This window comes from Nipponia nippon, unplaced genomic scaffold, assembly GCF_047370975.1.
Source record: "Nipponia nippon isolate SJK-2023a ecotype South Korea unplaced genomic scaffold, ASM4737097v1 scaffold_3, whole genome shotgun sequence".
Lineage (NCBI taxonomy): Eukaryota > Metazoa > Chordata > Aves > Pelecaniformes > Threskiornithidae > Nipponia > Nipponia nippon.
This window is the reverse complement of record NW_028262347.1, coordinates 58,256,378-58,268,131: the sequence shown is the minus strand read 5'-3', so window position 1 is coordinate 58,268,131 and position 11,754 is coordinate 58,256,378. Positions and strand designations below refer to the sequence as shown.

At 51.4% G+C, this 11,754-nt stretch overlaps 1 protein-coding gene and 1 long non-coding RNA gene across 2 annotated transcripts in view; both read right to left on the bottom strand.

Annotated features, from left to right (window-relative positions):
* Positions 1 to 2,052: 2,052 nt before the first annotated feature.
* ELFN2 (extracellular leucine rich repeat and fibronectin type III domain containing 2) lies at positions 2,053 to 5,072 on the bottom strand. Its single transcript, XM_009475182.2, has one exon. It carries the CDS (start codon positions 4,725 to 4,727, stop codon positions 2,301 to 2,303), a length of 2,427 nt encoding a protein of 808 aa, XP_009473457.1. The 5' UTR covers positions 4,728 to 5,072; the 3' UTR covers positions 2,053 to 2,300.
* A 147-nt stretch (positions 5,073 to 5,219) lies between these two features.
* Positions 5,220 to 11,754, bottom strand: part of LOC148054659 (uncharacterized) — a 53,612-nt gene continuing 47,077 nt past the window's right edge. Inside the window, exon 3 of the long non-coding RNA XR_015706157.1 lies at positions 5,220 to 5,368. This is a non-coding gene — a long non-coding RNA (uncharacterized LOC148054659). The remainder of the gene's footprint in view (positions 5,369 to 11,754) is intronic.

Sequence of the window (11,754 nt, the reverse complement as noted above, 5' to 3'; positions counted from 1 at the left end):
GACTGTGGAGAAGCAGGCTGACAGCAAAGGAGGCTGAGGCAATGGGATCAGGACCTGGCTTAGGATTGTTACCACCAGTATTCCTACAAGGAAGGAACCCCCCGGGTCTTCACAGGTTTAGACCTTGGGGATCCCACCTCTGGTTTTCACACACCAGGCTCTGCCTACTGCTGCTCCTCACTTACAGAAGATGAAGTCATGTCACCTGGGCATAGAAACCAGCTCTCACAGCTGGCAGTGATACTACCTGACAGATAATGGGCAAGTTCTCTGCAGGGAACATGTAAATTCCTCCCAGAGAAGCTCCTACACCCTCATCCTTCTCCCCAAAACACTGGGGCTTCTGAGGAGCACCTCAAAAAGGAAAGAGCCACTTAAGAAAGGCCAACAAAATACAGGCTCTCGCCCTTATCCTGATAGAGGTGAATGATTGTGAAGAATTGATGTGTGCAGCTCAGGGAGAAGAGGCCCACTGTGCTGCATAAAAACAAACTCAGCAGGCAGCACCCCTGCCTGACAAGAAAATTTTGGGGGAGATGGTGCCAAGATTGTGCTTGGTTGGGCTGCTCAGAGATGGGATGAAGTGGAGAGGGCAGTAGGCTCATTCCCAACTCTGTGGCAGATCTTCTATCTGAGAGACAGAGGTTGGGACCTAGCAAGTGAAACCGGGTTTTTACTAAGACATTAAAGGATCCCTAAGAAAAAGTTTGTCAGCTAACTGTGAGGAGGTGGAGGATTTAGGAGGTGACAATTTGCTCTGACTCTCACCAGGGCCTCTAAGTATTCAGAGGAGCACTGCCATCCAGAGGCTGGTATCTTCTATCCCAGCACACACAGTGTGGCTGCACACACAAAGGGAGCTTCTCCTGGAGCTATCGGTCTTGGGCTACTCCCAGGCCCCATTCTCACATCCCTTTGGTTTCCTGTGCTCCTGCCTTCACCTTAGGCTGTCTCCTATCCACCCCGGAGTGTCCGTGGCATATTCAAGAGGAAGCAACTTGGTGGCTTTTCTGCCAACCCAGTGAGGTGAGCAACTGAAATCCTGTTCTTCACATCCACCTGCAAGTGAGGAGGATGGGTGGTGCTCTTCTCATGCACACCCACCCACCCCACGCTCCATGGTGCAAGTCAGTTAGGAAGAGCTGCAGAAGCTTTGTGTAGAACTTGCTCTGCTCAGCTCCTCTCCAGGTCCCTTCCTCATAGTAAGGGAGGCATGAACAGAGAATACCAAAGCTACTGCACAAGGGCAGCCTGAGCATAGATGTGTATGGTGGGGAGTACCTCTGACCTGTGACATTCACGGAGAAATGGGAACCCTTTACACCTCTGAGAGACCGGACCTTCCTGCCTTTTCCTCCACCGCTCCTTGAGGACCTGGCTTGCCATGCCAAAGTCCACATTCATATGCCCCTACCAACTGGCAGAAAACTGGCTCTGAGCAGGCCTGGAGAATGCCCATCACTCCAGAATTGCTGGTGTTCGTCAGCAGCAACATGGCAGGAGAAGGGAAGGAGGAAGAGCAGCAAGGGCACAGAGCCTGTTGTGTGGCAGGTCTTACCTCCCTCAGTCCTTTGCACCTCCTCTCCTTCCTCCGAGGAGGATGGAGGTTCGTGAAGTATCTAGACAGAAAGTGCAAGCCTAGGGAGCCCTAACAGAGAAGGGTAGGGAAGAGGAAAAGGAAAAGAAGTGAGAGAACTTCCAACAAATCCCACCTATCTTGGAAGGGGACCAAAGAGAGAGAAGAGCCTCCACTGCCAAAGGAAATAGGGGAAAAAATTGTGATGGAAGATTTGGAAAAGTAGGTGTATCAGGTGGGCAGAGAAGCTTTCTAAAGCAAAGTCCTTGCCTCCCACCCAAAAGAAAAATCAGCCCTCAACAGGAACAGAAAGAGCAATAGTTCACAGCTGAGTTTCATGCCCAGTGAGTGTCCATACCTGCCCTTCCCCTGCCACTGCTGCCACCCCCTCCCGGGCCATTCCCACCCACCCACACTCCAGTGTTGTTACCACAGTGTCAGAGCAGGACGCTCCTCCCACCCATCTGCAGGCAGAACAATGGTCCCCGTAACACAGTAGAGACAATTCGGCATGTGTGTGTGTCTGTGTGTGTCTGTGTGTGTCTGTGTGTGTGAGAGTTTTCTGTTGTTGTTGTAAACTTTAAGAAACGATTTTGTCAGTTTTGTATTTGTCGGGAGTATTTTGTTGTTGGTTTATTTTTCACAGTCAAGTGGTATATTTTTTTTTCTGGTTGTTGGGAGGGGTCTTGTTTTGTATTGTTTCCTTGGAAAGAGCGAGGGAGAGTCACAGCTTCTGCTGAGCAGAGACTCCTTTCCAGTAATCCAGGATGTCATGCAGATCCTCATCCTTGGCAAACTGAACTTTCTTCCGCAGGGCATGACCAGCCGCCATGTAAACCTCCTCCCTGTGGTGCTTCTTGTAAGGCCGGAATCGCTCCCAGATCTTGTGGGTGCTCTCTGATGAGTACTCAGGACTGGAGGAGTAGCCCGAGAAGTAGTGTCTGGGGGAGAGCTGGGAGTACGTGGAGTCTCGCTTGGACCGGGAGAGTGGCTTGAGGAATGACACCCGCTGGCTCAAGGTGTCAGCACTTTCCTCATAGTACAGGGCCGGGAAGGAGTGACGGTGCTCACTGCAATGGTAAGAAGGCTTGACCTCCAAGTGGTGGATGGCGCCCGGGGACACCAAGGGAAGACGATCCAAAGGGCTGTTGAGTGGGCTGCCCTTCTCAATGTATTTGGAGTCAGACTTGCTGAGTGGTGGGTGGTCAGGCACATCCAAGCTGAAGACCTTGGCGCTCTTGATGGAGCCACTAGAGGAGACACTGCAGGTCTTTCTGGCCACGGCAGCATCAGCACTGAGTTGGCGCTGCAAAGGGTGGTGGGAGCTTTCCTTGTAGGGTGGGGAAAGAAAGCTGGGCCGCTCTAGCCCACCCGAGGAACTGGCTGGGATGGACTGGCACTCAAAGGCCATGTCTGAGTCAACACCAGTCCCACCACCCAGGAAGGAGGCTGTGTCCAGCTTGAGGGCATCAATGCAGTTGTTGATGATCTGGTTGACCTTGTCTACCTCCTTGGCTATAGTAGAGATCTCAGCAGCTGAGCCTTGCCCATTGTCAAGCTCCCTCAGGTCCTCATCCCGCTGGGTTCGTTCCAGCCCATCCCCACCACCAGTCCGCACCTCAATGTAGTTACCTTTAGTGGTGACTTTAGGAGTCTCCATCCCAGCCTCCATTGACTTTGAAGGGGGTAACTTCTCCCCAATCATGGAAGGGATGGAGGACATCCGTGAGACAGGGATGACTGGTGGCTCACCCAGCTTCTGGGAAGGATGGACCATGGTACTGGTGTCAATATCTGATCCATAACGCATTTCCAGGATGGTCTTTTTGACATTGAGGGACTTCTGTTTCTCCTCCTGCATCCTCCGCTTCCGCAGGCAGTAGTACACCACCCCCAGGACAATGACCATCCCAAAGAGGCAACCCAGGGTGGTCATGATATAGTGTGTTGTGGTGGAAGTACTGGAAATAGGGTCCTCCCTGCCTTTGCTCCGGGTTGCAAAGGTTAGGCAAGTGTGGTTGTAGCGCCTGTTGTTGCGGATGGAGGCCACACAGAAAGTGTAATCAGTGTGGGCCTTCAGCTTGTTGACGGTGACATATTCCTTCTTGCTCTTCAGTGTTGCTATGTCAGAAACGTAGCTGTTGTTGTATTGGACCAGCACATACATCTTACTGTAGGGCATGGGGATGGTTACCATCAGGATGGCTGAGGTGATGGTGACATCATGGAGCTTGATACTGGGACTGAAGGAGGAGTCAGTGGTGGAGGAGGCTGGAGGCTTGACTGAGAGGAAGTCCCCAGGGCTGATGGCTGAGCCCTCATCCAGGTCTCGCTGGGAGTCAGGGGTATAAGGGGTGGGGTTGACCCTGGAGAGGGAGGGGATGGTGCCACCTCTGCACATGGACTGAAAGATGGTGATGGCATTGCGGTTGTGGTGAGGCCGAGGTACCAGGAGCGGGTACCCAGCGAACTCCCTAGGAGTCTCACACTGGAGTCGGTCATAGTTCTTGGTGACATTGTTGAAGAGTGCCAGCCAGTTAAGAAAGCTGTAGAGGCTACAGTCGCAGTTGAAAGGGTTGCCAGCCAGCTCACACACCATCAGATTGCTCAAGCTGGTGAAGGTGTTCCCCTCCAGGCGGCTGAGACGGTTAGATGACAGGTCAATGCTAATCAAGCTGGGGCACTCAGAGAAGGCAGTAGGGGTGACCAGCTCAATTAGGTTGTGCTGCACAAAGAGGAACTGGAGACGGGCCATGCCCCGCAACATGCCCTCTGTCAGGTTGGTGAGTTTGTTGTAGCCCAGCTGTAAGACCTGGAGGTTTGACTGGCCCATGAAAGCCCCATCCTCGATATAGGAGATCTCATTCTTGGTCAGGTTCAAATCAGTCAGGTTGCCGAAGCGGTTGAGGGAGGAGTACAGCACCACTTTGAGCTTATTCTCGTTCAGACGCAAGTCGTGCACCGTGCTGTTGATATGCTGGGGGATGGTCTCATATGGGGGCTGGTTCTGGCTGCAGATGGCCAGCCACACATAGCCTTTGTCCCCCTCAATCAGCCAGCAGTCACCTCGCACAGTGCCAGGGGAAAACAAGCAGAGCAGGGCAGCTGCCCACAACCCCAGGCACATCATGGTCTGCAGTGGTGCCCTCATCAGGATGGACAAAAAAACAACAAAAAACAACCCCAAATCTCAGGACCACAGCAAAAGGAAACTAAGGGGGAGAGGGAAGAGAAAAGGGCAGTAACTGGGGTTTAGCAATGGAAGGGCATGAGCACCCCAGTCCTATTGGGTGTCGTCACCATTATTTCTTCTTGCCCTCTGGGTCAAGCCAGGAGCATGGAGCAGGGGGAACACGTGCAATCTGCTTCCAGCACACCCAAAAGCTATGACCATGGATGATTTGTCTGGAAGAGAACTACCTTGTGCTTCTTTTCTAAACAAAAATTCAGACCGAGGATAACGAATCTTCTTTGATGCTCATGAGCAACTCACCCACCTTTTCCACTTTTCTCCCTCCCACCCACCCCCCACCCACACCGAACCCACCCCAAAACAAACCCAAGTCCTCCCCCCTTCTAGTCTTCCCCCACCCCTCCACGGTGTGATTCTGAAGAACAAGGCAGGGCTGCCTCCTCTGTCGCTCACACTCCCTTGGTTCCTCCTCCTTCTCTTCCTTCTCTCCCAGGTTCCCTCTGAGAAGCTTCAGAGCTTCAGATCAAACGTGTCGAAAACAAAAATACAGAGAGGGAAAGAGCAAGTGTGCACAAGAGAGATCCATCTGTCACTGGAATCTGGAAAAGAAAGCACACAGGAAACAAGAAGAGGCATCAGTCGGAGGCATCTTTGAGATAAGAGTATAGACAGCAAGGTTTCATGAGAAGAGGGGGCTGGGGAAGGGACAGCATTATGGGAGGTGCAAGCAAGAGAGAAGTGGTACTGCCTGCCATGCTGATAAGCCTTTGAGAAGGGAACCCTCATGACGTATAATCTTGTATCAGGGGTATGCAGAAGGGTACCTGGGCTCCCTTAAGTAACATGATCACAGCCATGGACCTGGGGGAAGGCAGCAGCGTGGGAGTAGAAGGGGAAGGGGGGGACGGTGAGAAACATAAGATTGTTATTGCAGGGGCTCAAAACTCCTAGTATAAACAAAGGCAAGTCCCAAGCACAGCAAAAACCATGGATTTTCAGCTGCCTGAAAATGATGTACACAGAATGCATAAAGCAGGGAAAATGCAGACTAGCCTTCCCCCCTGAAAAAAAAGCCACACTTTTTTGTTTGTTTCCTTCCTTTCTTGATGCAAGAGGGATAAATAATTCATGCCACGTGTAACCACTTGTGCTCTAAAAATTGTTCCTGCCTCTTGGTGCAGGGACAAGGCTGCTGAGGTGAGCCAGCCTAGCTTGAGCATGCTGGCGGGGGCAGGGTGCAGGCAGTATGTCAAATACCAGCCTCCAGTCTCTTACCCAGCAATGCCAGCAGTCCTGAGCTGCAGCACATCACCCACCTACCCCCCACCAAAGAGAGGTGCACAGCTTCCACTTTCCTACTTTGCCACCTCTCCCTGGGGGCTATGAACACTGTCCCTTTGTGGGAAAGGACACCTTGCAGGAATCAGCGGCAAAGTGACATTTGCTTCACTGTATTTCTGAGCTCTGGGCAAGCTCCTGGTTCTGACTGGGAAGGACAGCCTGGAGCACCCTTCCCTCCGGCTACAGCTTCAACCCTTCTCCCACTGTGCTGAGACAGGAGCCTGGCAGTGGTGTCCTCAGGCAGCACAGAGGAAATAATTTCATACAGCAGATAAAACATGTGGGCACTATGCTCTTTTTTTTTTAATTTTGAGGAGAAAGAAAACAATAAAAAACAGAGAAAAGGATTCTTAGTTAATGAAAAATAAAGATCCCCTCTTTACCCTTTTATTTGGGGGGGAGGTTGCTCACTGAAGATATCGCTGAAGCTTTTGCTGCAAAAGCTGAACCAATTTCTAGCACAGAGACGCAAAGGGCAGAAATAAAATGAAGGAAGATAAATGGAGGAGGAGTGAACCCTTGAGGAACAAGGCTTACGTCTGTGGAGAAATCTGAGCTGATTTGGGTCTGTGGAATTACCAGGCCAGCTGGATTAAAGGATCAGAGATAGTGTCACAGCGAAACACTTAAATATTCAATAATCCAAAAAGTAAAGCCAAGATGGAGAAGGGGAGGGGGAGAAGAGCTAGACCAATGGAAAAGACAAGGAGAAAGCCTACGTTCCCCATAGCACATCATCTGAGGCCGCCAAGCTCATGTCATTTATGGTTGTCATATGATGGCCTCCAGCTGCTGCTTCAGCTTTGCATCAGCCATCACTGAAGCAGAAGGCAGAGGTTTTTACACTCTGTTTCTTTGTTTCTCAGCCTTATAATCCAATGAGAAGTAATTTCCTGACACTGTCTCCCCAGATGCATCAGATAGGAGGCACATCTGGCTCTCCACAGGTTGGGACCCACAGGCCTCTGATATTCCTCAGCGCCAGTCCCCTGCCTTGTCCCACCTTTTCCAGAGGTGACTCCATACAGAGATACAGCCAATCCCCCATACCATCTCTGTCCTTTTACCTTCCTCTCTAACGCTCCTTCACTTTGCCCAGTCTCTTCCACTGAACAAAAGAGTGGCAGATACTGTCATGTCTTTTGCACATTGGTGCCCAAAGTTTGTCCACCCCAGGAGAGGCCAGTGGCAGCCCCTGAGCAAACACTGAAAAGCTTAGCCCGGATTTCAGCCAGCATCCTTCTCTGAGCATTATGCTTTGGCCTGTCCTATCTCACCTCACCAAATACACTGCACAATATCCAGCTCCATACAGGAACATCCCAGCCCCCTTGCTTTGACCCCTTTTGGTAGGGTAGGCTGCTCCAAATGCTGTGCTGAAGTCATCATTGCCTGCTGTAGCTTGTTCATGGTGCACAGGGAGAAACTCTGAGGCCAGGACCACATTCCTCTGCAGCAACCCCAACAGTCACTGAGAGCCACCCCATCCCACTCAGGCCAAAGGAAGGGCCAAGCCATCCCTCAAGCCAAACTCATTGGTCAAATTGGGTCCCCAAGGTGTCTATGTATAAGAAATACAGAGACCCTGCCATTCTTCCCCTAACAGCACTGGTTTTAAGGGCCCTGAGGTCAGCTGAATCTGTGGCCTCCTCCACTCCTGCTCAGCCCAGTGCCATCAGTCCCTGCTGCAGCAATGCCATAGGAGTGACAGTCTCCAGCTCCACAACAGCAATGCCCTGCCATTTAGGGAGCAGCTGCTCCCTGACACTGGCAATTCACAGGCAAGGAGAGGCCAGGGATGGGGGTCAGCACCATGCCTTCCCTCAACTGTGTAGAGCCAAATGAACATCATAAATCAGATAGTGTTGGAGTCCAACAACACAAGGAAGCAACACTCTGTCCTTTCTGCTGGCCTGAAAGATGCTGACAGTGGAGTTGGCTGTTTCCCTCCCTTGCTTCTCAGGCAAAAGAGCAAGAAGACGCGGGGACGGAGGGTGGGCAGGGAGAGCAAGGGCGAGCAACTCCAGCCCAGAGGAGAGACGAGGAAAGGGGACGCATTAGTTGTGGAGAGCCTAGTTTGGAGGGAGGTTGTGGTTATGGGCAAGGGGAAAAGTTGGGACACAGGATCCGTTTTATAGGGGAGGTGCAAGGTCATCACCCCCATATGCTGGGCCTACCCGGCTGTAGGGTTCCAGCACTCTTCAGTGTAACCCAAGATGGCTCTTACAACATGCCCTTGGCTCCTGGCCATCCTCACATATGCGAGAGCATCAAGGAACAGCAGTGGCATTGTGCCCATGAATGGCTGTACCCTCCTTGGCTGGCACAAAGTCAACCCATCAGCTCTGAGCTCCCAATGATTTCCCCCTGGTTTATTCCCTGCTAATGGATGCCTTAATGTTATTGGCATTTCTTTGCACCAGAATGTTTGGAGAAGAGCAGAAGGCCACAGGGATGTTTCCCTGTTCAGAGGAGAGAGCAGGGAGGGCAAAATGGAGGGAGGAGAGCCCCAAATCTGAGTCAGGAGCTGGATGTCGTGATAGGCACAGACAACCCTTTGGCTTGGGGATTAAGGTGGCACAGGGGGTGACACAGGAGTACAGTCACTAGTTAGATGGCCAGGTATGAGGGCAGTTTAAAATACAACCACTGAAAGGGTGGAAAGGCATGGTATGAGAGACAGAAACAAGCTGGGGGCTGAGGGGGTGGAAGGACTACAACTGAGAGAGGATACAAGGTCTAGGGGCCATGGTGTAAAAAAGCAACCAGAAAAGACACATACAGCAGCAATTTGGGCCTGAAATTCTGACCTTGTCAACATTGTCCTCCTGGGGCCCAGTGCACTGGAAAAGCCAGCACTTAATTCTACCATTGCTTAAACGGTGCTAAGAGCCTCCCATTAGAAATGCATGCATTAAAAACCTGCCAAACACTCTTGGCTCCTCTGGGGACACCCCGAAACCAGGTCAAAGCTCCTGCTGCTTTCTTGTGCTTTGTGCTGCAGCTGGGCATCAGCCCTCTTCCCAGCTCAGTGTGCTGCCTGAGCCTGGTGGGCCTCAGGGCACAAATACCATCTCCAAGGGGCTCTGCCTCTCCCCTCTTGGCTTCAAGGTCGTTCCAGGATTTCATTAACCACTTTCTGAAAAAGGGGTCTTTCCCAGAGGCACTTGGTACTGGGAGTTGGTGCCTTACTTGAAGGGACTCTCCACACCTGCTGGATAGTTTCTGTAATACACACAGGTCTGAGCACCACTGCAGCTGCTTCAAATCACCACCCAGCAATGGTCCTTGCTTTTGCCCCTGGGTATAGTGAAAGGACAGTGCCGTGGGAGAAGCGTGCCGCACAGGTGTGGCACTTACACAACTGCAGCCCCAATGCTTCCAGGGGTGCTCCCATTTATTGCAGAAGTTACCATTGAGTCATGCAGCAAAGAACCTGTGGCTTTGCCCAGAGGTGCTCCAGAAGCCCTGAGAAGTTTGGAACCAAGAGAAGAGGGAGCAGGAAGCCTGATGACCTGTGGATTTGTGACATGGAAGACATTTGCATGCATGTGTGTGAGAGAGAGAGATAATGTCTTCTACTGTAGCTTCTCTGATGTCCACCAAGGGTTGAACTCACAGCACTCTTTCCTTTAATGGGGCTCTGTGAAGGTTTCTCTCTCGCTTTCTCTCTTCTCTAATTTATCCCTCTACTTTCATGAAACACATAAGATCTCAGCATCTCTGAGATCCATCCCGATGTTACATTTGTTTGAAATTGGCCCTGTAGCTTCAAAAATCTAGAGGACAGAGGAGCTGGCTTAGGCAGAAACATAAAAAGAAAAAAAAAAAAAGCTGTAGAGCCACCCTAGAAAGTCGTGCAACAAAAGGTGTTTTCATGTGACTAACCAGACAAAGCCTTCATCCCTTACAGGGGTTGAACTGGTATCAATGGGTCCTGCTGAAGGGTGGCCACTCAACATTAGAGGCTCTGTGAGTTTTGGCAGAGTGCTGCTGCAAGAGAAATCTCGTGGTTCAACTCTGGGCAGGTTCATTTCACCATATACAAATCCACAGTGCCTGCTGGGAGAAAAATCATCCCTCTGAAAGCTAGGCTGGCCCTGCCGTGAGTGGGGAGGAAGCTTGCAGCTCCCAAACTCCAGCTGTCCTTGACATGAAGAAGTCCAAAGCACTAGGACCCCAGCAGGACACTGCGGTGAGGAAGCCCACAAAACCACACAGGATCTCAGCTGCTTCCCACAGGACACTGCTGCAAGGATGCTCGCAGCACTCGAATTCCAGCCAGCAATGATGGGGCCCTGCACAGAGGAAGGGCAGAGGGCTGAAATACAGGCTGTAGGACTGCCCCAAGGACACGCTGCTCTGCAGTCCTGCCCTTTGGCCAGTTCGGGGCACAGGAAGAGTTCAGGTGTTAACCCGAAGTTACCGTCTGCCATACATGTGCTCCCAGGCTCAAGAAAATGTCAGCCATTGACTCCAAACCTTTGCTGGGCCAAACAGCTTAAAGACTAACCATGAAAAAAACCAACGCAATGCTGTATATAAAACCCCTGCTCTCCCATCGCGCCTCCCCAACAGCGATTAGATGCCTAATTTGTTAGGCAGCAAGAAAGAGAGAATGGGAAAGCTCAGGGGAGAATAATGAAGAAGCTCAGAAGCATGAAAGAAAAGAGAGAGCTTTAGAAGCATAAATCTCATTTTAGAGTGATAAATACTGGCAGAAAGGTCTTTCATATGCCAGTGGTTCCCTGGCAGGCCAGAGAGCCACCTTTGTTTTCCAAAGTTAAATGGTTACCTTTTATATTAATATGATTATTGAAGATTAAGGGGGATTTGCATCAAGCCAGCTCCACTCACACATCCCGCAGCAGCATCCCATAGGAATGTATGCATGGAGGTAGGCTTGGGGAACAGCCTTCTCCAAGTAGAAGAGGATGTCAAAAGATTACAGGTTCCATAAAAAATATTAGCAGCAATAAAGCCACCTTCATTGCTGTCCCTCCAGGGGAGAGAGGGGCCTGGGAAACATCACCCGCCTTGGTGTCAACCCATGAGACCAGACATGAGGCAGTGGAAAGGCTTAGAAATAATTCTTGTTGGCAATGGGGAGGGAGCATGGGCTCCGTGTGACTGTCTGTAGGGACCTGCCATTGGGAGCGCAACAGCAAGACTAGTTCTGCCTGTGCACGTGAATGGGTGTGCATGGGTGTGAGTCACTGTAGGGAAAGGAGTGGCAGTGTCGGCTCCAGGGGTGCGAGGCGGAGGGGGAAGATATGCGGAGGAGTTGCTATAGGTGATGGGGTGGATGTGCGGGCCTGGGTGTGTATGTGGGTTAATCACTCTGTGAAGCAGAGAATGAGTGCTGACTCCTGGGGGAGGGGAGGAATTGCCATGGGGAACCAAGCAAAGCACTGGTTGTGAGTGTATGTGTGTGTGCACGTGTGTGTGTTCGCATGAAGCAGTCACTGTGGAGAAAGGGGTGGGAGTGTTGGCTGTGTGTGAGGTGCCGTAGGGAATGGGGTGGGACCACGGGCTGCACGTGGGCATGCGTGGATCACGGGAGACGAACATGGTTGTGCGAGTGTGTGTATGGGAGAGGGGCTGTAGGAAAAGGGGTGGGAGCACTCCTTCTGTGTGTCTCCCC

Excerpts from the sequence above, each read along its gene's own strand:
- ELFN2 (XM_009475182.2), bottom strand. The coding sequence starts at position 4,727 with ATGAGGGCACCACTGCAGACCATGATGTGCCTGGGGTTGTGGGCAGCT.